This window comes from Antennarius striatus, chromosome 21 (genome assembly GCF_040054535.1).
Source record: "Antennarius striatus isolate MH-2024 chromosome 21, ASM4005453v1, whole genome shotgun sequence".
Taxonomy (NCBI): Eukaryota; Metazoa; Chordata; class Actinopteri; order Lophiiformes; family Antennariidae; genus Antennarius; species Antennarius striatus.
The window spans coordinates 14,590,622-14,618,288 of record NC_090796.1 but is presented as its reverse complement, the minus strand read 5'-3'; the positions used below and the strand labels follow the sequence as shown (position 1 = coordinate 14,618,288).

Genomic DNA, 27,667 nt, shown 5'->3' with positions numbered 1-27,667 from the left:
AAACAAAAAAACAAACAAAACAAAACACGACACACATTAAGCACTCCTGCTTTCTCTTGGCAAGGCAGAGCCATTTTAAAGACAGGGACATTTGCTCTGTCATGCTCTCTCATTCCGTCTCTTAGCTTCTGCCTAACTGCTTCTGTCATTTTGGAAACAGCATTTGCTCAGTCACTCCCTATCAACTCCTCCTCCTCCTCCTCCTCTTCCTCTCTCTCTTTCTCTCTCTGCTCATACTTCTGTCCCCCTCATTCATTCCTCACCCTCTCCTCCTTATCCCACCTCCCCCCTTCCCCTCTCCCCCCCCTGAACACAAGATAGCGCAGACCGCTTTTCAGTCCGGGCTGTGCAGAGCCTTCGCAAAAGCCAATTGTGTGTTTTTGTATTCACGTCATGCGCCTGGAACGGAGTGGAGAATTACATTCCACATGCAAAAAAAGAAAGAAAAAAAAGAACAGAATGTGTTTATAGGTGCCGTAAACACAAAGAATAAACCATGTAAGTATTAAATGCAGCAAAAATATAAATTCACGTAACAATGCAATGAAGGATAAAAATACTGGATGGTCAATAAATTCAGACACAGAAATATTGATTCTCCTCAGGCGCTTTCAGCACCGCAACACTCCAAACCCTGGATGAAAAAAAAAAACAAGCACCATAAATCATTTTAACAAAGGGCTGCATTTATTCCACCTTTTTTTTTTTCTGATGTGAAAAGAAATGAAATCCTCTCCTGGAAATCCTGCACTTGGCAGTGGTGCAAAGCGCGGTGCGCTTTTACGCGCGGCCGCGTGGTGGCAACATGCGCTGCACTGCCAGAGCATCAGAATCAAATACCCCCCTCATGAAGAACCCGGGACTCGTCCTCATCATCCGACACACACACACACACCGGCAGCCCGGGCTCTTCTCCACGGCAGCCTCCGACCACTTTGTCCACCGTTTCCGTCGTTCTCTCTTGTCTCCGGCGCGTCTGTCAAACTGCATCTCCGACCTTGACAGCGAGCTTGCGGGGTTGGATACGAGTGAAAGTCTCTGCGCCGCTGTTGGAAGAAAAAAAAACTGTCCACTCTGTTACCGACAGCAAGAAGGAAGTTTAAACTAAGACGCAGGGGAAGAAGAAAATGAAAATGAAAGAAGTATCGGTGAAAAAGTGAGAGGCGGCTCGCCTTCTTACAGGTGCGGCGAGAAATGGACTGTGTTTGGATTTAATCTGGGATCTAACTGAGTAGCATCACATACTTCAGAAGAAGCCAACTACCAGGCTGCTGCTTTGGCACTCTGAGGGGGAAATATCACACCATCACAAGGAGACTGTGGAACTGGCGCAAGTTTGAAGTGTCAAGCAAAAGACTGAATTCTCTCCGTTGGCTGCTTGAGCTGTGCGCTCTCAAATTGGAGCGATCAGCTCTAGCGGGTTCAAGACAACGAGAGTCCCGGTAATCAGGCTGACAACCACTGGACCACACCGGGATTCGGACACGGTAGGACGCCTCCAGCGCACCTGGCACTTGTTGTCCAATCTACCCGATTTGGAACAATGTTTGAGGACTCCTGGAGCAGATTGATGTGGCGCGCAACATGGATTTTATCTCTCTCCGTATTCATCCACTCCACGCAAGCTCAAGGTAAGAAGGTGGACGGTGCCTATTAGTCATCAGTCACGCACACTGCTGCGTGAGGCACCCCTCTCTATGTTCGCTGTCCGTTCTGGTTGCATGGGATCGGAGATGTGTTCATTTTTCTTTTTGCGCGCAGCCCTGTCAGGGACGCACGGCGCGTACGCGCGTCTTAATTGCAGGATGGTGACACATTTCACACCGGCGGTCATTCACTGCCGTTATTTCCTTGACTCAACGTTTACTACGACACCCGATCACGTGATCATCCTCATAACCCTGAAGTTCACCCAAACCTGAACTTTGTGACGTGCTGATCTCATCGAATACAACCGCAAGGAAAAGTGCAACCATATGCTGCTGTGGTTGGACTATAAGGACAGTTTTGAAAAACATTAAACTTACATTCGACTCAAATATGCAACCAGACCCCAGATTACCAATAAATTCACTTCATGGAGTTAAAGTTTGGCGCAAAGAAAACGTGAAATCTTGCGTGCGTAAAATGTAAAAAAATGAATGGTTTCTCTCAGAATTAAGCAGTGTGGCGTTTTGTTTTTCACGAGTAGCCCAGTGACTGTATCGAGACTCCGATCCTCTACGCATTAATCCCAAGTAGATCCGCGTCATGTTCCTGCAGAGGCTTGTCTACAGTCTACTGTATGCCTCTTTTCATTTTAATCCAGCTATTCCTCGTGGGTAATGGAAATAATGATGTCATTAACGACAGTTTGTGGATGTGTGGAAAAGGAGCGCTGATGAAAAGAGCTTTCAGTTTGATGGTGGGTAAAAAAAAAAAAAAAGGCTGCAGGAGGTCTTCAGTCCAATCCGGTTTAATTGCTGCCTCCCTCCCCAGCATTGAACCAAATCGATGGGACATACCAGTAAATGAATTAAAGATGATTGTCCTCTCCTCAGTTGAGCCTCCCCACCTTTCACACTTAAACCCACGCTGGGTGTGAAGTGGGAAACGTGGAGTTTTGCTGATATTTCCAATTTTTTTCCCTCCAAAACCTCCAATTTACACGTGTTCACTGTAAAAAATACAAGATACATTGACAAACTGGAGGTACCAATTGTAGGTGACACTGACACTTGTATGGTGACAGGTGGTAAAAATGCACTCTTGCACTTCTTTCTCCCCTGCTGCACCTCCTCTCTCCTCCCTCCTCCCCACTTTAATAATTGGGTTTCAGGTGTTGCTGCCACAGGAAGAAGAGAGGATTACCTCTCTGCAAAAAGCCCTCGGTGATGCTCGCACATCATCATGTGATGTAGGGGAAAATAAAATAAAAAAAAACACAAACAAGTCAGATATCCATCATTCATGCGGGTGGATACCGCCTGACATTTACAGGAGATTGATAACTTGTGTGTCCTCAGGATTGAGAATCCACAGCTGTATCTCTCTCTGGAGGATTCCTGTCACTCTCTTTCCTCTTATGCTTATTTACCATAGGAGAAGAGCATTTTATTTACAGCAGCGGCCTGGTGAGAAGACTCCGCCTGCTGTTCTTTTGGAACAGCAGGCTTGGTCACACAAAGCGATACAGCATCAATGAGACTCGTATGTTCCTATATAAGTGAGGAAAAAACCCCATAAAACAAAACATTCTCTTTCTTGGCGGTGTCCCCCCTCAAATTTCATTTCCACAGTCGCTCCTAGGTCACAAAAAATGTTGGATTTAATTGGACTATCCTCGGACTGGACTCAGGGTCCAGCTCATTGAAAACGACGCCAACGTGGACCCGCTCTCTTTTCCATGTGATGATGAAAGAACACGAGGCGGGTGGCGTGCCTTCTGGATGGACACGTCTGGTCAGGGCCACATTTTAATGAACCGGTCCGTTGAAAAAACGACTTGTTATAACGAAAGGAGAACATCCTTTATCAGGAAAAACAACAAAAAAATATGCTGTAACGTCTTGTTGGAAGGCCAACTCCATTGGCGTCATTGTGCAGAACGGATGTTAATTTACCCAGAATATTTTTAGTTTGTCATTCCTTAAAATGTCAATTTTGGATGGTGGGCGACAGAGGAGGATACTGTTGGTATGTCACGTATGTCGTAAGTCCTTCTGCGTGTGTCTGCAGGATTAACCGGCTACATTTTTCGCTTTTTAGAGTACTTTATCTGACTTGGACTTCAAGTCAAGGGTGTCCATCTGGAATCCGTGACCAGATTGGGGTGAAATTGCGTCTTTAGAAGGGAAATCCTGCAGTTTGAGAACAAGAGAATATGAAGGTGTGGTCAAACGTGGGGGGGGGGGGATTCCCACCGCCGCCATCGTGATTGGTTTTCACTAAACGGACACGTTCACTATCAAAACGTGGTGTTTGTTTCTGTGTGTGTGTCTCCACACGTCGTGTCGGCATAAACCTGAGACCTCGAGAGGCCAATCGTCGTCTCCGACACAAACAGCCGGATGTCTGAGGCACAAATCAAGATTATTGATCAAATCCACTTTTGATCATTAATATGAGTCACCCTCATGCAGCAGCAGCAGTAGAATCAGGGCCAGACTGGGACAGTAATTCAGGAATCTAAAATCAGCTCACTAGTCCCTCGTTCTCGTCTCACAGGAAGTAATGAAACACTTTGATGGTGAAGACAAAAAACCTCGAACCTGGATCTGCGCAGGGAAAACCGACATTCTGGAAAAGCCACAGTTTCCTGTTTTCCATTTTGGGAATTTCCCTCGGGGGCTACTAACAACCAATCCAACTCTTGACAGCAAACACACGCGTAATTCCTGGGATTATTTCTAAACCGACACGACGGATTTGACCGAAACTGAAAGCGAGACACATCCGCAGGTAGAAGAACTTGATGGAGTTTGAGCGACACCCCGGAAACGGGAGGGTGATAACAAAAACGAGTGTCCTGATTTGATCGCACGTCTTAATAGATGGATTGGTGGGGGGGGTCAGTGTTTCCGTGTAGCAGCTGTGCGCCCTGTGAAATGAGTTGAAATAAAAAGAAAGACTGTCCCAGATCTGTCCGGGGCCAAGTGCTACAGAAAAAAAAAAAAAAAGGTCACAACATATCATTTTTAGTATTCAGGACTGGCGAGAAAACTCATGGTCAAAGTCCAGTGATATATTTCCCAGGGGGATGATTAGAGTTTCACTCTGCTCGGCTCAATAAAACAAAACTTCCCACCCAAGGTCTCTGGTAGTGACACGTCCAAAGGAGAGCTGCAGCCATTATTACAACTGTAGTGTTTTTTTTCTCATTTCAACGCACCTCTTACTACTTTTTTTTTTTTTTTTTTTAATGGATCTGGGCCCCATTTCAGAATGATTCAAAGAGAGTGTTTTAAAGTTACACTTGGGGTGCTTTAAATTCAACACAATGCCCCAGAAAATAAAATTAGAGCAATAGCATGTTCATGATTTTACACCAGCTAACAAGGAAACCCACAAAACACATTCATTTTAGTGGAAGAAACTGAATTTATAAATATAAATGTTTCATCGCTGACTTGAACCGTTGTCATTCGGTAACATATAAGATCTGACGAAGGTCACATGACCAGGAGAAAGCGGATGATGATGATGATGATGCTGCTGGCAAACCTTCCAGGAGATTCTAGTTCAGAAGCACAAATCCTGTTATGGACTCACATTCCTTACAGTACATAATTCCAGCTTGTTGTCAAAAGGTGATGCTTTAAGAAGCTTTAAATGAGTCTTAAAGATCCCATTAGTGACCGTCTCACCTCTTTAAGTCACCAACACAACACCACCTCCTGGAAGCTCAGGCCTCTTCCCACAAGAAACAGTAATGGAACCAGAAGATAATCAATTCAGGCTTCTATTTATTACCGGAGTCGCATTTTATCGTTGTTCCGGCACTTGTGTTCATCAATATGCATGGAAAGCAGCATTTTTTATTTATTTATTTGACTTTAAAAAAAAAAAAGGCTTTGTTCATCAATATAAATATATATGACAAGAGAGTGTCATCATTACCTTCCCAGAGCTTCGACTGCTGTGTCCTCATTTTCACTTTTATGATGATGCTTGCTTTTTCTGTGCAGCCATGTGTGCGTGTCTGAGGAGGACAGGGATGAAGGTATTATCGAATATGTGTGTAAAAGAGTACGTGTCGACCGTCTTTGTCTGCAGCTTTATCGAGCTTTAATCTACGCCGCTGCAACCTGCCAAATCTAGAACGATCGCCTCCCCTCCCCCCCCCGCTGCAATTAATATGCTGCTCAACCTTATCCGAGTCATCCGAAAATGTTGGATTACTTTGCATGTTTACGGTATCAAAGACTTGTTAGAACGGCTGTTTAAATTCCGCCGTAATCGATGTGAATGTGGAATCTCTTTGATGCCTGGGAAATGAGCTGGCGTTGGCAGAAGACGGCGGCGAACACGGTTTTTGGCAAAAACGTTCACCTAGCTGATATTGGGTGCGTGTCATTTTTAATTTTAAAGGAAGACATGACATGAGCTAACCTGGGTAAGATGCTAATGAAAACGGTGCCGTCCTTCAGCTGACTATTTCTGTTCTTATCTCAGAATTGTGCAGCCTAGTCAGCCTGACCAGAACAAGAAAATGAAGATGTTGCTCTCTGATTCATTTTTTATTTTTATTTTTTATATATTTTTTTTAGCTCCTGCCATTTACCCAGTGCCTGGAACATGAGTCTGGTTAGTGTTTTGCCAGGGCTGTCCTATTTGTCTTTGCCTGCTCATTAATTTGGGTTCCGTATTGTGTGGACTTTGAAAAAGAGGCCAGTTTGGGAAGGGGGGGGGGGGGGGGTCTTGCTATTTGATGAAATGGACAAGGGTCCTTGTTAAATGAGCTGCTTGAAGTTCCTTTCAGTAGAAACAGAGGGACCACACATAGACCCTAATTGGGACCCGGGACTGAAGTGGATCAAACCAGTATTGTTCATGTAAAGCTGTGTTGTTGTTTTTCTGCACGCTATGCGTCTTCCATTAAAAAAAAAAAAAAAAAAAAGGTACCAGGGAATGTTTTTGCATTATTTTACAGGTGGTCACATTCATCCTTTGAACAATAAGGGAAGCGATCTGTCTCAACAAAGACTCTTTGTTCAAAGCCGCCGCCGCCGTCGCCTTCGTTCGTCCACATCATGTGGCGGCGTGGCGATAGGTCTTTTGGATGCAGAAGTCAGACTAGATTGAAGGATTTAGAAGTCCAGACATCTCATTTGGTCGTTTTAATATGACTTTGTTTCGTGCGTTTTCATATCCGCCAAACGAACAGACGTCCACATCAGGACCCTGGAGGTTCTCTGTACTTTTAACGCATTGCAGACGAAGCGAGCGAACGGTCCCTAGTGGTGGACGTGATTCGCCGCTGAGCGTGTCCTTCAACGCAACACCCCCCCCACCCCCCTCCCACAGAATGACTTCTGAAAAGTAATGAGCCAGAAGGTATGGATGCGATTATGGACTTGAACTTTTTCCCTCGCTGTTTAAAAGGGACATTATGCATGGGGGGGGGGGGCTCCAGTGTCAAGGCTTGTTTACCAGCTTCATCCCTCATCTGCCTGGATGGAAATGAACGCTGGACCCGGTGACACGAGCTTTCGGGATGGCGTCCGGGCCTGACTCACTGGCGTGGATCCTCCACAGAGAAATGAACTCAGACTGTCTCGGCTACTTGGAAAAAACACAAAAAAACAACGCCCCTGAACCCTGTAATTGCCACCCCTTCCAGGGAGGGGGACGAAGTGTCGGGAGGTGTTTTATGTGTCTGTGGGTGAACTGTTGACTTTTGCTTGTGTGTGTGTGTGTGTGTGTGTGTGTGTGTGTGTGTGTGTGTGTGTGTGAGGGTGGGCAGTCCAAGCGAGCAGTCCTTCAGCTATCATCACGTCCCTGACATGCTGCCACATACTGGGCACCCCCTGGAGCCATAATGATCTCCCATGCAGTGTAGGATGAACAAAAAGACTGGGAAGTAGGATGTGTGGGGGGTTGGGGGGGTGGGGGGTGGTGGGTGGGGTCTGCAGCTCAAGTTCACATGGAGCTGAATTGAAAATGCCCAAAGCTTTATATTTAGCTCATTAAATTAGACGCGTTAACCCGCATACCTCTGTATCACGGGTATTTTCCTCTCTTGAAGACGCAATTTAGCGTTGCCGATAGCGACGGTCGAGGGCCTGATCGATTCCGACAATCACGCCATCTTTTTAACTGTCATTTCATTTTAGAACCAGTCTCTCTCTATTTTTTTTTTTCCCGCCAACCTGTCCAGCGCTTGGATCCACTGCTGCCTATTTATCCATCCCATGCAGGGATAATGGGACCTTCACCCCCCCACCACCCCCCAACCCCCCCTGCCCACCGCCCCTGTTGGATTAATCAGCCATAACCATATGCTGCTGCGTGCAATTACGTGGCAATTTTGACCAAGGGAAACAGCTGTTGCCATTTGAAAGGGTGGAATAAGATTGTAAATTGCCTTAACTTTGATTTGTTGGGGGGGGGGGTGGGGGTGGGGTGGTTGCTTTGATTTTGACGAGAGGACTCATTTTTATGCTTTTACATAATCATCACCCAGAATGAGGAGAACTATTAGAACGTGAGACTTTCTTTGCTACCAGTCTCCAGATGCATTCAGAGGTATAACCTCGCAGTTATGAGCTATTATCCGCATATTATTGGCGAAATGAGTGGCGCTCATTCATTACAGGTTGAATTGTTTTTTGTTTTTTTTCTATTTTCGATGTCTCAGATTCAGTCGCCTAATGGCATTTGAATATTCCTATGAATAGGGATGTCTTAACATTAAGATACGGGACGCTATGTCGGTAATCCACCAAGCTCCTTGTTTATATCTAAAGCAGGGGGTCTGTGATGCGTTCATGATCCTGCAAATATACTCAAATATTTATTGTTGTGATGCTACTGAGAGATCCATGACCCACATGACTGGATATATATGGAACCTTAAGGAAGTGACTGAACGTTGAATTGTCATATGTTCCAGACAGATCTCTGAATTTTACCAGCTTTATTTTTGCACCAGTCAGTAAAGTAGTCGGCGCATTAGGCGCCGGTTAGAAATTATCATATCACCGTCAATTACTCCATTTCTTTTCTGAAGCTTTAAAAGAAGGTAATGCTAAATTGTGTGTCTCTTTTTCTAAATTTGCTAGAAATTCTGTGCCTTTTATGTAATCAGCCAAATAACGAGCCATCTTCTGATTGAGAGGTACAAAAAAGGAAGAAGGTGGTAATGAGGCGGTTTTTTTCTTTTTTTAGTGCATCAACTGTGTGAGGCCGATCCTCCCCCCTTTCCTTTATGATGCGATAAATGACTGCTCCCCTTCTTGCTCACCCTTTCAAAGCTGTTCTCATTTAAATTTCTAAAACATGATTTGATTTTTCTTTCTTTCTTTTTTTTTTTTTTTTTGGTGTCCTTTTTTTCTGATGCTCAAGGGGCCACTCTCGACAGATTGGAAGAAGACAGCTCCCCTCGTCTGGCCCAGTATCTCACATCTTCTCTGCAGGTGTTTTCACATTGATCACGGAGGCATGAGATATTGTTTTTGAAGACATCCTTTCGACTCCTGCCAAACATGGTGTTAACACCAAGCAGCATTCAAATGATTATTATTATTATTTTTTTAATTTTTTAATTTTATTTTTTTACTCACAGTGGTAGGCTACTTCACAAGAGCGACATGGAGAGGGGGGAGTGCTGCAGAGAGAAAAGAAAAGAAGGCGACGGGCGACATTACCAGTTAACTGGAAGCTAATCAGACGTTTCATTCAAGTGTCATTTTTATCACTGGAATATTGACAGCTCCCTTGTGTTATCAGCTTTGACATCTGATATCACCCGCTTAATTGAGATTCCCTCCTATATCCTATCATTACGAAGGGGGTGGGGAGAACAACCCCCACCCCCACCCCAACCCGACGCTGCACGCTCGCTGCCTCCCAGGTACACTTCGCTCTCGGGCGGGTTTGTTAGATTAACATCTTGATTATCATTTTGCTCGAATGCACTCCGCACAGTCACTTAAGACTCTTCACGGTGTGCTCAATCAGACTGACCCGGTCGTAATGGTGGGGGACGGAGTGGGATGGATGCAGGATGCAGGACTTTGACCCACATTACTCTGACTTGACCTTAGCTCAAGTGCACTCATTGGTAGACTTGCCAGCACGTTTGTGCATGCGACTTTCGTTCGTGCGCGCGCACACACACACACACACACACACACACACACACACACACACACACACACACACACACACACACACACACACACACACACACACTGTTGAGTACCTTTCTGCAATGTGCATTAGTCACACAAAGATAATCACTCTCTCTAGAGCTGGGGAGAACATGCAGGAAGTGCTCTATCCATCTTGATTTGTCAATAGTTACAATTTTAATTACACCTGAGTGCTGTCAGCCTGCCAAGCCTGGGTGGGGGAGTATTGATTCCCTTTAGCTAATTGATTAATTGCTATGTTCAAGGGGGTGGTTTTCTCTCCACCCCCCGTCTCATGTTGTTGCCATACCTGTCATTTTCTCCTTCTGGATATTGTCTTTACAAGGTGTTAGGGCCTCACCTGCAGGGTGGGTGTTGTCTGCAGTAAGTGGGGGGGCTTGTAAAGACACGCTGTGTTTTATTGTGGTAGTAGATGCGATGCGTGAAGTAGAAGGCGACTCTTTATTGCCCCAGAACGAAAGGGAACCATCGTGCACAAGACATGGAATGCCGTACATCACTCCAGCCGTCATGTGACAGTTAATCTTAAAACTATAGCCTACATTTGCGTGGCTGTTTTTCACGGAGCTCAAGTGTCTGCTGGAATGGTTTTCTGTCTTTTTAATGCTATTGTAGAGGACAATGTATGCCAGTAAATAAAGTGTGGACAGACCGGTAGATGGCTTTCAACACTGTTGTCACTAAATCTTCCCTTTTCTTCCTGCGGAACATTTTAAACCTCTTATGAAATGACAGAAATCTGGAGCTGCTGTGTATCTGAGTCAACCAGACTGCCTACATTCCCAGCTTGAGTAGACATGAAATGATTCCACTTAAAAGCTAATTTTTTTTTTTTTTTCATTGTCGTTGAATTTCTCAGAAAATTGGTAGGAATTTAATGAGCAGCAAAACTAAATCTTGAAGTCCGAACTGTAAATTGAACAGTTTCACGTCATTTCACAGAATAAGAAGAGAGAGAATGCAATTATGAAGTTTTTCTATAACGTTTAAAACATTTTTCTTACCAAGCTTTGGGCTTCTGTATTATTTATATAAAAGTTTAAGGCTGGCCCTTTAAATATTTATGCTCAGTGTGGACTCCCTTTGAACTATGAAGGTAAAAGATGCGTCATCACAAATTAATATATAATGATGCATTAATTTTATTACTATTTAATAGAGTGTTGGAGCACATTTGATTGATTATCTATTACTCTGTTTAAGAGCTAGTATTTTTTTTTCCCCTGACAAATACCAGCATGCACATCTTAAAGGTGTGTGTGAGGATAGATTAAGCCCAAATTATAGTGATGTAAAGGCAGTTTTGTTGAGGAGCGGCCGGCGTAGGCCTGAAATGGTGAAGTAGTCTCAGTTTGTGTTCATTCAGCTTTGGTCATATAGTCGGAGGTGGATGAAGAAAAGGCTTCCTGTGATGAACAATCATTTCATTCCCTCTGGAAGCTGAATACAGCCAACAACACACACATACACATAAGAACACACACACACACACACACACACACACACACACACACACACACACACACACACACACACACACACACACACGTATATATCCCCTCCATGGAATTGAGCACGAACAGCACTGCTTCATTTCCCATCTGTTTCTTTCTTCTCCTGTGGGATCCAGCAAATGATTGTCAGGATGCAGCGGTCTATACAGACCAATGAAAAACGGCAAACTCTTACAGGGGCAAAGAAAAATGGGCTACACTGAAAAGGCTGGTTTTTGACATGCTGGCAAAGCAGAAAGTACAAAACTCCAGCTGCCTGCTTTGACTTTTTTTTTTTAATTTTTTTTTTTTTACATTTGATTGTTCTGAAGCTTTTATTTGGAAATTTTTTTTCCACCAGGTTTTTTGTCATTTTGCAAACAGACAGATGATAAGATTGATATCTAGAACGGAATGTTTTCTTTGTCACGTTAATTTCCTTACATAGAAAAGCTGCGGGGTGATGTATCACATACACACACACACGCACATACACACACACACACACACACACACACACACACACACACACACACACACATACTGTATGTATATATAGTTCCACATTCGTCAGAACGCAGGAATGTCAGTAACTCACTTGTGAATCCTGCAGACTCTAATCAGACTCTATTGTATGTTTGTTTTGAGTGATGTCTGGCCTCATTTGCACATTTGTCTTGTCATATTAGTTATCCTTAATGCTAAAGTCACCTGACTAATGTTAAATTGGCCCAAAGCCTAAGTCTATCTTGTTCATCGAGGCATGGAACCCAAGAGACCTCTGGAGGTGTGTTGGAGTATCGGGCACAGAGACGTTATCTTGGGCTTGGCTCTGCCCCCGGCTCACCGGTTGGCCTGTGTTGATTGGTTCTTTCTTGGTTGACCACTTTTGGTGTGACCAACCAGGGCAAACTTGGAACACCCAACAAGACCTTTAGTTTTGGAGCTACTTCTAGCCATCACAATTTGGACGTCCTCATGCTGGCCCATTTTTCCTTCAAACAATGAAGGAAAGTTTAAGTGAAGTAGAATAAACTTTTCCCAGTTTTCATAGTTTCTCTTTTCTTTTCCTCTTTGCCGTTCACAATCCATCATTCTTCACGAGCTGATCGATTACGTGAGTCGGTGTTTTTGGTCAATATGGAACAAGTAGACTCCTCCTTTTCTGATTGCATCCACAAACAATAAGACTATCAATTATCAATGCTTGACTCGTGATTGCCTCGCACGAGTCTCACACCGTCTCTCAGCTGGCATTGGTTGAAAAATAGCTCTCTCTAATGCATGAGCTAATTGCTCCTTCAAACCTTGTTTGTTTTTAAGATCCATTATGTAAATAAAGCTGCTTTTGCATTTTTGGCAGAGCTAAGCTAACTTTTGCCCTTGCTTGCAAGCGTACTTTAAACATGTCCTTGACCTGCAGAGATGAAAACGGTATTGATTTTCTCGTTTTACTCCATGGTAGAGGAGCGTGTTCCTTTGAGATGGTTTTATAGGGGGGGTTACCCTCTTTTAGTCTTCCATTCTCTGTTTTCTGAGCAAAGTATTCCTTATCTGGTCTTTTTCAAATATTTCTGCTGGTAATCTTTGGTCTCACTGCCAAAGGGGGATAACATTTTGTTGTACCCACACACCTTTAAACAGAATATTTAATGTCTGGAAGTTTCAAATTCCTCATTGTGCATTCAGTGAGCCGTATACCAATGTAGCTGCGGCGCAGTGGTCAGAGTGTTCCTCGCCTCTGTCGTCCTTTGGCCTCTGCAGCTGCTTCCCCGGCCCTCAGGTGCAGAAACACGGAGGCCTTGATCTTTTTGACCCTCTAACCCTAGTCACCCCCGCCCCCCCCAAAATAGATCTGTACCACGATCTGTCATGACCGGCGGAATCAGACGTGCTTGTGAGGGCTAGAAGATGCCATCACGTCAAGCTCACTCAGATTTTTCCCGACCGGCAAACACAAACAGGATGTTTGATGTTGCACTAACGGTCCTGATGGAATCCTCCCTATTGACATTTGCTCCTTGACAGACATTTTTTTTTTCTTCTGCTATCGCTGAGAGGAAGCGTAGAAATTGGACTGACAGCTATGATTGGGAAATAACTCAGTCTGTTGTGTGAGGATGCTGATACAGGGGTTAGTGCTGACAGCTTCTGGCTGGACTGACACACCAGACAGGTATGTTGTATTTGTCTCTTAGAGAAAATCTTCCTGGCTGAGAGGCATTTCTGGCTCAATCCAGTCCTGTTGCTCGTCCAGGTAGAGGTGAGAGAGGCCGGCTGCCAACTATCCAGGTACAGCCAGAGGACGACAGCCAGTTTGGATCTCTTGCCTGAAGTCTTAGCTACCTTTTTCCTGTTTTTAATGGAGCATACTCTTCCTCTTAGTCTTCCTCACTCTCCTTCCACTCTGTTTGGCTTTCATTTTTATCTTTTTTTTGCATCACGCTTTGAGGGATGAGAAGTGGAAGCACGCAGATCAAAGGGAACCCACACACTTGGCCCCTCCGATATCATTAGACTATCTCTGATGACATTATTATAGCTTCTGATTGTGCATCCCTCTTGTGCATCATGTGTGTTTCACCAGTATGAGCCTTGCCCTCATCTGGCACCGGGCCAGGCACCGCCATCGGGTTCCTCCCCCCCGCCCCCCGCCCCGCGCCGCCATCAGGTGTTTCATATTGATCAAGACGTCCATTGCAGCGCAGGAGGGAGCTGCCCTCTGTTTGATGTCACTTCTGTTTGTGTCTGATCTTCCTCCACCAAAGCCTCGCAGCATCACAGTCGTACGCGGCAGCCGAGATAATGGAGAAAGCGCCACGACGGAAAACATCTGTAGCATCCAGGGGCAAAGGTCTCAAACCACACGCTTGCATCAAAGCTCACCTCTGCTGCCCCGTCTGCATTTGAAAGAACCATTTATGTGTCTTTTAATGATCATATGAACATTTCATCAAAAGATGCAACATCACAGAAGAAAACAAACATTTACGAACGCTGACTAGTGAAATTAGAAATTATTTTCAAAGATGTTAAACGCAAAAAATATGAAGACATTTCTTTCGTAGATCTTTCGAACACTGATGCCGTCTTCCTGGATTCTGATTCCTCACTCTACAGGATGATGATTCCTCACCTCCACCCACACATTTCAGAAAGTCCTACTGGTCTGTGTTGGAGGAAGAGAGTGAGTTTGGGCGATTTTATCGAAGCCATACGAGTCAAATCCAGACAATATCTGTCAATGGGGTAGTTAGTTCATACCTGAATGCTTCAATCACAACTGAAGGTCAATTTTTGCCCGACTCTAAAAGTCTCTACTGTGTCTTTACATGCCTTTCAATTCTTCATACATTTATGTTATACACTCTTATCTGACCTGCAATGGGCCTTGACTGACTGGGGAGTAGTTTCAATTGTGTGCAGTTTTCACGTCCTTGTGTGTGCACATGTCTGTTATGCGCATTGGCTGCAACCCTGCAAGTGCCACATAATAGTAAGGAGGGGCGAGCAAGCATGCAAGATGGAAGGATTGAAGTATTGAGGAAGACAAGAGGAGGAGGAGGAGGAGGAGGAGGGAGGGAGATGGAGGCTGCACAGTTACAGAATCCATAAAGGATGAAAAGGGCCTTGGCAGGAGTCTTAAGGGGCTAATAAAATAAAGTTCTCTCAGATTAGTTAGCTAATAGAGCTGTAACATAGTGCTGCGTCTTAATGCTGAGGCGAACATGGCCTCCTGTGTGCAGATTGGGATGTGTGTGTGTGTGTGTGTGTGTGTGTGTGTATGTGTGTGTGTGTGTGTGTGTGTGTGTGTGTGTGTGTGTGTGTGTGTGTGTGTGTGTGTGTGAGAGAGAGAGAGAGGGTGGGTTTGGATCTAACAGCACCTGCTGGATAGTAGCCCTCTGGGTCTGGTTAGTCAGTCAGGGGTAAGTATAGAGATGAGCAGGGGGGGGGGATCTAGCTTGAATGAAATGACTATCCCAGCAGCTTTAGGACTTACTGTATGAGATCAATGCACAGATTAAATTTGCAGCATGTGTTGCAGTGAGCTAAGGAAATAATATTTTCTATAAGGCATCAAGATAGAATCTCCAGAGAATGGGAGAATCAGGGAAACGGGACCCCCCCCACGGTCCCAGGAGGGGGGTTGAAGGACACATGTATGTAGCTACCTTTTACGTCGACAGTTATGACCTCTATCTGATTATTTGTTATTGGATTTGATTTCTGGAAATCCTTTTCCGACGCTTTAGTTGGGGTTGGTAACGCTCTGATTATCATAGCAACATGGGGACACAAGTTTTACTACTTTAAAATGACTACTTTTTTTTTTTTTTGCATGCATCTATCAAAAACGTACACGGACTGAAAACTGTGGAATTCGCACAGTTTGAAGTTCATAGAAGATTATCACCATTTTCCTTTTCCTTCATTCAAAACTCAAGAAAATTCCAATCAATACATAATAAAGCCTGAACGGAATTTCTCCGTGGACATAGAAAGGATCCAAAACGTTTAGCGATGAGTGGGCTGGAAGCGCTTCATGATAACATTCCGTTCTGCTTTTGTAAAAAAAAAAAAAAAAAAGAAAAAGAAAAGAAGAAGAAACCCTGAATATTTCTGAAAATTTTCTGTAATTTCTTTTAATTTTAGAAAGAAAATAGAAAAATACAAGATTAAATGGACTAATGATGAAGATCATAGCGATGATGACAGTAATAGCTTGAACAGCATGTACAGAATGTGAAGTCCTTTAAGATGGAACATATTATTATTATTATTTTTTTGATAGAAATCAATTCTTCGCGTCGTGTTGTGTGTACCGTGGCAGCTCATGTTGAAGAAAAGACTGCAGCCCGTCGTGGGTGATGTCATCAGACACAACCGCACAGGACAGGAAGAAAAACAGTTCATGATGGCCTTGGTCTTGAGATGAGATAAGTAAGAGCGAAGGAAACGGCACTGTGCCCCCCCCCTCCTCCCCGGGAGACTGAAGCGGGGAGAAGAAAAGAATAGAGATGGGCAGGAAAGGAAAGTACCTTATATTTAATAACAGGGTACATGTAGCTTCCTCTGCTCTGGCATTACCATGGAAATAGAAAATGAGAGTCGTCTCAGAGTGGAGGCTGACCCAGTGCATTACCTTCATTCTATCGCCCCCCTCCCCCCCACCTTAATTAAAATGGCACTAGGTCTTTGACTTAAACTCTCATTGCTCTCTGATGCTTTGGTGAACTATGCAGCCTTAAAAATGTCTTCAAAAATTCTTCGATTTGAGTTTGTTTGCTATCATTAAATCAACATTAAATGTGGTCTTTTTATGAAGTCCATGAAAACATGTTTAAGAAATAAATCTGCATTATTGATTGATTTAAAACTGAGCCGTTGAAGTCAGACATATGTTTTCCAGGATGGTTTTGGAGACGTTTTTTTTGCCATCTGTTTCTTTCCCCGTCATGAGGGTTTTTTTTGTGGTTTTTTTTTATACTGAATGTTTCTGCCAATGTTTTAAGTCCAGGTACCTGAACTACCGCAGACCTGTTTTGGACAGCTCTTCGTATTCGTGTTTTGATGGTCATTTGCTGGGGGGTTAGATTAACAGCATCTGCTCTTTCCAAACTACCACCAGGCATGCATATAATAATAATTATAATGTAGAATAGAAGACCTGGTGAGAGATGGTGAGACATACGTCTTTCTTTTGCAGTGAAATTGACGACTTTGACTCAAGTTTCTTCAACGGAGTCCAAAAATAAGCACATGGTTCAATGTCTAACGGGCATAACTTGGGCTAAATGTGACGCACAAAGAACCGAAGGTCACGAAAATGTTTTGGTAAATTTATCAGTTTTACTAACAAAATAACACAAAACAGATTGACTGCGATGAAAAGTCACATTAATGTATTTTTAAAAAGCTGAGAATGATCGTCGATCCCTGGACTCAGGTGGAGAAATATACCTGAGAGGGTTTGAGCTGAAACAGTTGTTTTATGTGCTGCACAAACACTCAAACACACACGTGCAAGTTGAAGAGAAGCAATTTCGGCTCCATGTTCGAATCATTCTGTAATCACTCTGCTCCCAGCTACTCCAGGTTTTCTATTTTCCACTTCTCATTTGTTCTCAGCTCAGAGTAAGAGGGAACCCGCTCGCGTTCGCTTCGTAGCGCCAATGATAAATCCTGCCCTATGGTAGAATTTTTACAAAACAAAGCAAAAAATTTAGAAGTGGTACGATGGCAAACAAAGTCATTAGAAAGATGTGAACGGAGGTGAGCAGACTCAAATTTGCCCGGGGCCTTGGAGACGCATCGGGCTCGAGTTTGAAAATTTCTCCAGTCAAGAAATTTGCTGTTATCTCCACTTTCTTAATGTGCAGAGACGGATGCTAAAGCAGTGGGCCTGAAGGGAAGTAAGTGAAACAATAGAAGTGTTACCATGTGTGCTTTACTGAAACCTGATATCCTAGCCTTTTTATATGAAGAATGAGTCAACAGAAAAACACTGAAATAAAAGTCAGGAGGTGAAAACATCAATTAGTCAATTTCTTATGTAAGATACTCCATGAGTAATTTGAAATACTATAAGAAAAGCAATCAGAATCACCAAATAAGGACTGATGTGTCATTCATTTCTGAGCCAGAGACACTACAGTACTCGCTAGAGATTAGACGGGACACAAACGAGGGAGCGACTTATAAATTTAACTCAACTCTTCCCAAATTGTAGATTTTTAGGAGTGGATGTGCCGTCGACATCCCAGAAAATACAGTGAGCATGTCTTTGATGGTTTTCACTGTAGCACTCACTGTACTACAGCCTGAAATGGCAAATAACCCCCCCCCCATGTCCTGAAATCTGTGTCAATGGCATCTTTTTTACATAATGGATTCACTGAGCGACTGCATTCCCAAGACATTCTTTTTCTCTCTCTCTATATTTAGCTAATTCTTCATCTGAAAGCAGGAGGGAGATTTGAGTCGGATTACTTGACGCCTGCTTTGGAGCTCATAAGCTGTTTTGTCCTCATTCAAAATGAAATTAATTGAGAGCATTTTGTGTTCAGTAAGAGTTGCCGCATTAGTCATGTTGCCTTAATTAACCCCTTCTATTTCATTCCGGGGACCACTTGTTTGCTCTCTGTGTCTCTTTGGATTACGATCTTCGCCACTCTCGTTGCTGCAGCTTGACCAGAGACGGAGGGAGTAAAAGCAGGGGTGCCATTAATAAAGACTAAAGCCATAGGCCAGGGCTATAGCTGATGCTGTAATGATTAATGAGGACTGAGTTCTGGTCTCTCTGGTGGTATCTCTCTCATATGAGGCTCTGATTACGCCTGGCTGGGTCACACATAACTAATGGCTCTTGGGTCTAATTCATCCTTGAGCCAGGCCATGTGGAATACAGGATGTATTTGAGTGCTATCTGATGTGCATTAAAGGAGCTGGCATGTGTTGTGTAGTTACACATGTGTGTTTACGTGAATTTCCCCTACAAATATTTCCTGCCTGTAATTTTATTGCCCTGATGATGACTCCCTTTGGCCCATGGGGGAGTGCCGAGTTCTCCATAATTACGATTTTGCCATTACAATGTCGTGTTATGCTGACGCTTTCTTAACCACGATATATTCCCCTCCCCCCCCGAGGGCTGTTTTTCCATTAGGTCTTCATGAAATGGCTTTTTGTTTACTCATTATTATTTTGGTTTTCATTGCAAAATTGTAATTTCTTAGGCTAGTAGCAGGAGGGAAGAAGCAGGAGATGTTTTTATTAGACTACATAAGAGAGTATCGTCTTGTCCTCTGCCCTTAAAGACAGGCTCAGGTGGTTGTTGTGGTGAAATGTACCGGAAAGTACATCTGATTGGCTTAAGACATGCGGCTTTCAATTGCAAATCATCTGAACACCCGAGTGCATTGGGTAATGACCCAACAACCCAACGACAATACCAAAACTGAGCATCCTGGCAAAACCAATAGTTTGTTATTACATCCAAGATTTTGTACATATTTATTCATTTATTTACTTTTGCATGGTCTAAATCTTTCTTTTTCGACTTTCTGCCACGGCTGAAAACCCATCATCTTGAGGACTTTGATGGTTGTACTGCTGAATAGATAGAGAACAAATTTCACAGCAGATGCCCTCCCCATGTATCCAAGCTTGGTATTGACACCATCCATCCATTTTCTTGTAGACGAGACTATTATTCGTCTCGTGTCACAGCCGCTTTTCCGCCTCGTGGGTCATGGGTGTCGTTGGAGCCAATCCCGGGCTGAGGAATATGCTCCGGACGCGTCGCCAGCACAAGATGGGGCCACACGAGGAATGACACCATTCAAGTTAAACGTTCCTCACCCCAATCCACCACCTTCACCTTTCACACGTATTGTCTACCCTCCTTTACTCGATAAGAACACCCTACTTCCTGCATCGACAAGTTGGCCTTGACACCGGAACATACCGTATGCGACACGCAGAAGCATCCAATGAAGTTATTTGCGTGGGGGGACATTAAATTGCCTTATTTTGTATGCTCAGCTGCTGATTGAATGATCCTCAGTATGTTAAACTCCAACTTTAGCAGCAAGCAAACTGAACAGAATTACTGTTTCATTACCCAGAGATCGCCCACTCCCAGGCCTGTTGACTTGTCGTTTTGGCTTCGCTAGTCACCATTCTGCTCCGTCTCCTTCCCTGCAATCTCACTGTCGGTGTCAGAGATGGTGTTAAGCTGTGGCTCATTGCACAGTGGCTGCGCTCGCTGGGCCCGAGCCATGTGGAAGCAGCGGGCTTGCTCCTCAGGCCAAAGGGGAGGCAGGGACAGGGTGGAAGGAGGCCCTAGAGGAGTGGTGGTGAGGGGATGCTTTGCAGCTCCCTAACCCTGTATTTTTCCACTCAGATGAGCTCCTTGTTTACTGCTCAGCAAAGGCAGCATGCTTCTCCAATGAGCCAATTTGTCACCCCATAAAAACAGGACAGCACTGGTAGACACAGCGTGCAATTCGGCGAGCTTGTTATGTTCTGGCGAGGATGGGGGGGGGGAGTGAGAAGCACAGATAGGCAGATATGTCAAAAGAGGGTGCATGTGCGAATAACAGGTCTTTTGCAACTTAGGAGGGAGACGAGAATGAGAAGGGTAAAAGCAGAACAAGCATGATGGAAGGAGAAAAGTAAAGATGGAGTACATGTAAAGAAAAGGAATGTTTCTCTGCCTGTGTGTGTGTGTGTGTGTGTGTGTGTGTGTTTGGATGAAGGGTCGGCTCTTTTATCTTCCATCCTATTGTAGTATTCAAGAGTAAGTTTGTTTGCCGGTCCGTGGGTCCGCTGCTCATTAGACCATCCTGCATGCTCCTCTAACAGGGAGCGCTCGGCTGACCCAAGGACAGTCTGTATGACAGCGTACTCCGAAAAAAAAACCAACAAAAAAAACCCCCCAACCCTGTCACACTTTGATGAAATCGCCATAACGATGCTTTCGATGCCGTATGGCCACACCAAAAAAAAATCTAACAGCGTTCTCTCTTTATCTGTTACCCTCAACCCATTTCCTCTTTGTTCTACAATATGTTTTCAACTTTTATTCTCCCTCTTTCCATCTCTCCGTGCACTTGGGTCAGTAACGAGCTAGTTCGGTTTCATTTTATTGCCACAGGCATTTTTCTTTTCTTCCCATCTCCATCATCCTCCCATACCCCACTCCTCCACCTCCTCCTCGTATGCTATCGTGTTTTCTTCTCTCAATGCTTCTTTTCCCCTTAGGACTTTCAAGGTTGCTTTTTCTCTGTTTTTCTCTTATCCTCAGTGTTCATTTTTTAAAATCTCCCCATGACGCTGGAGAATCCTTCACACTGCACTACCATGGCTTGCCTAAAGAAGTTGCTCACGTTCAGCCCATGCAGTCCTCATCTGTCTTAAAGGTGTGAAAAATGCATGAGCACTTGTTTCGTTGCCCTCGGGCTAGACATAGACAGCATGACCCAGGGCTGTGTGGTGGAATGTTTAAATGAGAGTCACTCCCTCACACTTGGTGTATAACAAGGAAGCACACGTCTAAACACACCACGTTATGGAACGTGGCTATTTAAGGAAGCGCACCTCTGGCCCTGAAGGTAGTGAAGGTCTGAGGTTGTGAGTGACTCAGTTTGTCCTGTTTATGATTCATAAAGTTTTAGGAAACAAGCTTGATTTGGGTGTGTCAGGATTGTTAAAAGTCTATTTTTTTTACCAAGAGGAAGAAGAAGACTAAGGGTCTGTCAAACACGTTACATCTGGGGGTAAAGCTCACTTTGTATTGACTTGAGCAAACCGTCCCTTTGCAGCGAGCGAAAGAATGACGTCTTTCAAAGAAATACGGCAAATACACAAAGCCAGGCAAAAGAAAGAAAGAACCATTGCCACAAAGGAGTTCTAAAGAAGAATTCCCACTAATCGATTCTTGTAATACTGTCAGACAATTCACACAAGCAGGTGATGATAACTCGAGAAGCCGCCGCTGTAATTCAGGTCTCTTCAGCAAAGACAAATCTAAGCTCTTTCACCGTCCTGCCCTACAAGCCTACAAATCTGCTTCCCATCTTGAGTTTTACCTGCGGTGGTTTGACCCAGAGAAGTTTCCCACTCCAAATTCGAGTGTGGACAATCTTCAAACCGCGCAGTTAAAACCCAGTCCCATTAGTCTTGTGGCATTTTGGGTGCAGGTGAACTCATTTGCATGGAGATAGTGTCAAACAACTAAACTGCCTTTGTGTTGAAGGCTCAGGTGAGCGAGCTTCGCTTGTTTAGCATGCAGTGCGGAGCAGCAGAGCTCTCCTTGATTAACATGGTTATTCATTCATGAGAGGGAGCCCAGTGAAGCACATTCATTTGTCTTAGACACATCTAACAAGAGACAAAGGAAGAAAGACAAACCTCTGGGAAACAATTGAATAATTACGTCCACTCAGCTTGAGCCGGACCGGACATGTTTTCAATCCGTCAGCGCCTTTGAATTTAGATAGGTGGTGGCATCAGACATTAAGGGATTGTTAAGAGCATTATATGTTGTGAAAATGTTGCCATTTCAGTCATTGGATCGTTTTTTTTGTCTCGTCGAATTCAAATCCAAGTAAACCTGTGGACGTCCTGTTTCGTCTGCTCCTCCACACTTAAATAAACACTTGATAATAGATGGTCACCAAGCCCTGGGCCAATGAGCTGTGTTTGTAGCTGGGGAATGCATACACAGACTCCTCAAGGTAGGGGGGGGTAGGGCGGGAGTAGAAGCTGGAAGTCACATCGGCGGTTTTTCATTCTGTTTTGTTTGGACGACGCCAGTAAGGACCGTTTGTGTTATTTTAACTGCCTTTGAGGTTGGTTTCACTTGGGAATACTGCCTTCTTTGTCTAAACCCATCGCTAAAACCTTACTATGATGTACAATGAAATTTATACTTGATTTGTTCTGATAAATAGATTAGAAACAGCTTTTGTATTTCATCAAGGTGATATTGTATTATAAAGTTCTATTATTTGTCTTAACAGTTCAGCATGTTATTATTACTTCATGTCTCATGGAATCAGAACCAGTGCAGCTGAATCCACCTGGCCCCTAATGAAAGCTGCTCTAACTGGAGGCAGATTTGGACTTGGATATTACCCTACTGGGTCAATGAGATGTATTGACATGTATGGCATAGTCTCCGGGCTTGGCACCTGTCCTGTCTGGGTGTGTTTTGTGGTGCTTCTGCTCCCTCCAGCTCTCCTTAATGAGAGCAGAGAAACAACAGAAGCAGATGGAATTGCCTGTGGGATTGTGGGAAGACTCGGGAAGGACCGGGGATGGCGGTTGTGGGAGGAAAACTAGTGCCATGTGGTGATGTGCCTACTCTACCCTCTGGTCGTCTCTGCTAGTCCTGCTTGGTGGTCATCCAGGCGCGCACTGGCCTGCCAATTAAATACGGGCCCACAGTCAACCCTGAAGGTTCGTCCAAACCCACGGGACTCTCTCCTCCTTCTTTCATCTTTTTATCTTCTCCTTTATACCGTTTCTCCAGTCACCCTGCCACATGCTCACTCACTGAGGAGGATTCGTTAGGCTGTGGTGTCATCGTTTCTCCTTCAGATAACTCACCTCTATTAAGGTGGCAGGTGACAGTTCGGTGGTCTGCTCAACCATGTGATGCGACAATGAAGGAATCCTCTTTGGCTCGGACACGCTCGCAGCAGATCATTAAAAGAAGAATTCAAATGCAAATGAGGACGATCTGAACATGTGCTCCTTGCTCCTCGGCCAAAAATTTGCAAGACCCGAGCTTATCGAGAGCGGCTTATCCAAAGAAGGCTCACGGTTCTTTGAGATAGGTTCCAAGCAGTCGATGCCAGAGGTCAGAGGTCGGTGGTGTAGCTGGCTTTGTGTAAGTTGATAACTTGGGGAAAAGAGTAGGGGAAAATATTCATAGAGTTTAGTAGTTTGACTGTCAGAGCTGTAAAAACATCTGACTGAGGGCAAAACGGTGGAATCACACGAATTAGAGATGCTTGTTTGGAGCCCTGGAAGCCCCACCTCACCATATACCCCATCATTTTGAGTGTGATATACGTTTCTGCCTCATGGTTTTTTTCATCATCCTGTCACAATAACTTATAAAGTTATCCGAGTAAAAACTTCATCACCTCTGTAAAATCAAGCAGGCTTGTGTCCTACTTCTTCTCACAATGTCTGTGGAGACATCCGATGGCATGAAAATCCTCCGACTTCCATATGGAGTGGACAGATGTAGGAAGCACATCAAGCACTTCCACATTTGATTGGGGAGGGCGGGTGGGATGTGTGTGTGTGTGTGTGGGGGGGGCATTTCTTTCGACTCCTTCAAGAAGCTTTGCAGCTCTGTGTGACAGAAATGTCGACACTCCACATTTTTGCAACCTTTTTTATTATGCTTCCATTTTGCCGCTGTCACTTTGTGTTTCCTGTCATACTTGTTGACAAGAACCACAGCCTGAATGTTTGTTTTTGGGTCTAACTGTCGTGAAAAGTCAGAAGTGAACAATGAATGAACGAGCTGGTGTATTTTCTGAGAGGAAGATAAACTTTGGAGCCAATCGATGCAGCACTAAATTAACTTTTCAAACTGAAAAACATCTAGTCGCGATAATTTCCTAATCAGAGGTTGATTGAGCTCCTCCAACATTCTCAGGTCATACTTGTCACAATCGGAGGTTGCTATGGCTACGATGTATAGTACGTCTGGTCTACCAGCATTTAGTGGGTCGAGAGTTGTCCTAGATGAGTGATGCATCTTGGTAATTTCCAAAATTCATTTTATCTTGACTTATCTGTAAACTATGGAAGTCATGCTTGCTTTTCAGCATACAGGGGAAATGTTATCCTTCAATACTCCAATTGAAATCTACATTGGAATTCTAGAGGGTCTTGGTGATTCGATTTGACACATTAGCACAAGGGGTAACATTTACAGCCATAATAGTACCACACTCTGATAATAGTCCCAAATCTTGGGACTTGCATTATTAATTTGTTTTACATTTAAACCCTAACCCCCCTATTCTATCAACTCTACAACATCGAAAACCAACAGCAAGAAAATCAAATATTGCAAATAACAAGGAATTCTGCAGGGACTGCCAAGAAGTTCAATCTTTTATTGAAATATCAGAAGAATTAGGGCAGAAAAACCACAAATGATTACGATAAAAAGGTTATAAATGCTTAAACCAAGGTAGATCCCATCCTAAACAAAACTACCACACTAGATTTACTTAGCATTGAAATTTGATGGACAATCTTGTTCGGATGCACACAGCTGAATGCCTCTTCATGCTTTATTTTGTGCATTAACAGGATGCCAGGTTTATGAAACAATAAATGGAGTCATTGCTTTCATATTCCAAAGGGGGACAGACAGTTAATAAGCTGGAGAGTTCTTTTTTCTCAGTAGCCCATAATATTACTATCACAGTTACACATCTCAAGCCAAGCATGAGTATAACCTTAACTCTAAAATGGTGTATTTACCCGTAATTGGTCTTTTGAAGCTGTGAGGATGGCCCAATTTTTATTCATACTTCAATTTGATCTTCACAAAGATAGAACACAAGATAAAACACACCTCATCTGCTTCTGTGCAAGACCTATTGATGTCATTCCAGGCGTCTCAGTGGAATTGCCTGGTATCAAACAACTTTACATCTGTTGGAAAATGGTTTTAGCAGGATAGTTGCTTGTCAATAATGAGCTTGAGCGTTCAATGTTCTAGTCGGCGGAAAGCAAAGACAGTCAAAAAGCTGACAGAACAATAAAAAATAAATATCCTTTTTCATGGTTCAAAGCTTTTCATGTAAACATGATTAAACTCCTTTCTCAGTCACTGGTGTTTGAATTTTTGGATAGCTGAAATCTGGGATACACATCTGTCGGATGGGATTTGTACAAGCACAGCAGATTTGTACAGGCACCCACAATGATTTGGCACTTGATTGGTAATCATTATCTCAGACAATAATGCTTCATTTCTAGGTTTTAAATTCCATTTATAACATAAATATGCAGCATTGGATAGCATGTGCTTGAAACTCTTTGTAAACGTGCCGTTGGAGTGTAACCTAGTTTTCAAAGTAAGAAAAGACAGAGGTTGTTCTCTGGATATCATCTGAAGATCAGACCGTTATTGTTATCTGCCTCCTTCGTGCTTTGCACTCCAGAAGTGTCTCCTTACAAGGAAAGGATGCGTCTCAAACTAGAGCACATATTTGTTCATGGATCAGGGGCCTAACTTCATAGAGAAATCTCTGACATAATCAAAAAAACATTACCCGACTTTAGTCTCTCATTCTTGTCATCACAACACATGCAGCTTTCCCCCTACAGCACTGTTATTTTATTTTTTTTTGCTTCTATTTTGTCAGAGAAGGACCTTAAATGTCTCAAATGCTTTGAAATATTGGCAAAAAAACATCTGTTTGAGTTGTCACTAAAGCAGTGGATATTGCTTCATTACAACGTAGGTGGCAAAACATTTTTAAGAGCTAATCCAAGGTGTCTGGGGGACAAATTAAAATTAATGAATAACAAGCTCACAGCAACAGATGCTGCCATTTGTAGGTCTCTAGATGGCTTATTTTTTCCCCACCACGTTGAAAATTTGAACATCTGCATCGCATCTGCATTTCCTTTCATTTGGTGAAGTCATCAATCAGTTTAGTAAAGATAAAGGGAACGATCCCATGAACATGACTCGACTAGGCTGAAAGCAGCACCTGTCTGCAAACTGAAGTTGTGCTTTAGATGCTAGCAGAGCTGCCTCTTTGTGTATGCATGTTGTAATATGATATATACAGGGAGGCTGTGGTAAAGCGTCATGCAGCAGGGATTTTTGCTGCAGCCTAAGATGCATTGAGTGTAAGAGAAATCAATACGGCTAAGCTGTCAGACCTCTGTAGTGGGTCAAGCCCCTGCAGATTACAATAGGCTACTGCGGTATTGTCAAATCAAAAGGATTTGTAGACACAGGATGAGATGCATTGCAGGACTGAGATAGTGCAGGTTGTGTGCATGTTTGTGTTTGTGTGTGTGTGTATCGGAGTTTGCATATCTGGATTCGAGTGGCATGGGAAATAAGGTTGTAGGACTTCTTGCGTGACGTTCACGTGTTCTCCCCGTGTCTCTGTGGGTCCAATCCTGCTAATACGACTGACATGGTGACTGTAAGTCGTCCATATTTGTGAATCCAAGTGTGAAGGTTCTTTGTCTTTCCACGTGACTCTCTGATGTACTGGTGACTTGTACAGGGTGTACCCCAACCCGTGCCTAATGTCAGCTGGGATAGGCTCCAGAACCCCCACTTCTCTGTACAACAGAAGTGTTTACACAAACTGAGTGGATGCATTTGTGGAAGTATTAATAAGAGCATGTTGGATTTGAGGATCAGGTCTAATAAAGATTTTCAGATCAGTAGCTGCTCGGCTGTTATCTTTGTATAATTCTATACTACTGCACCAAATGATATCACAAGGGGAATAAATGGTGAAATTAGGAATTCTCCGGTAGAATGTCTCAGGATTTTAACAAGATGTGCAAAAGATTGAAACTATTTCATGAGTCTAAGCTAATGTTTTCAAAGGGACACTATTGATACCCCGCTGTGCTCCAATGAAGACTTAAGATCTTCAAATTGTTGCGAAAGAAAAGATACCCTGTGGAGTCTGACTCATTTTAGTTTTATTCAAATCCACAGGGCAGCCAGGGATGTGCGATACTAGTGAATGCTAGTAAATGTTGTAAACGCCACACTCTATGACAGAGACGTGAAAGACGAGC

The 27,667-nt window shown here is 43.6% G+C and overlaps 1 protein-coding gene across 3 annotated transcripts in view; it reads left to right on the top strand.

Annotated features, from left to right (window-relative positions):
* The first annotated feature begins 1,038 nt into the window (after positions 1-1,038).
* Positions 1,039-27,667, top strand: part of sdk2b (sidekick cell adhesion molecule 2b) — a 188,861-nt gene continuing 162,232 nt past the window's right edge. For all 3 annotated transcript variants that reach the window (XM_068305660.1, XM_068305659.1, XM_068305658.1), the window contains exon 1: positions 1,039-1,631. In XM_068305660.1, coding sequence (XP_068161761.1) covers positions 1,544-1,631 — 88 coding nt within the window. In that variant the 5' untranslated portion in view covers positions 1,039-1,543. The remainder of the gene's footprint in view (positions 1,632-27,667) is intronic.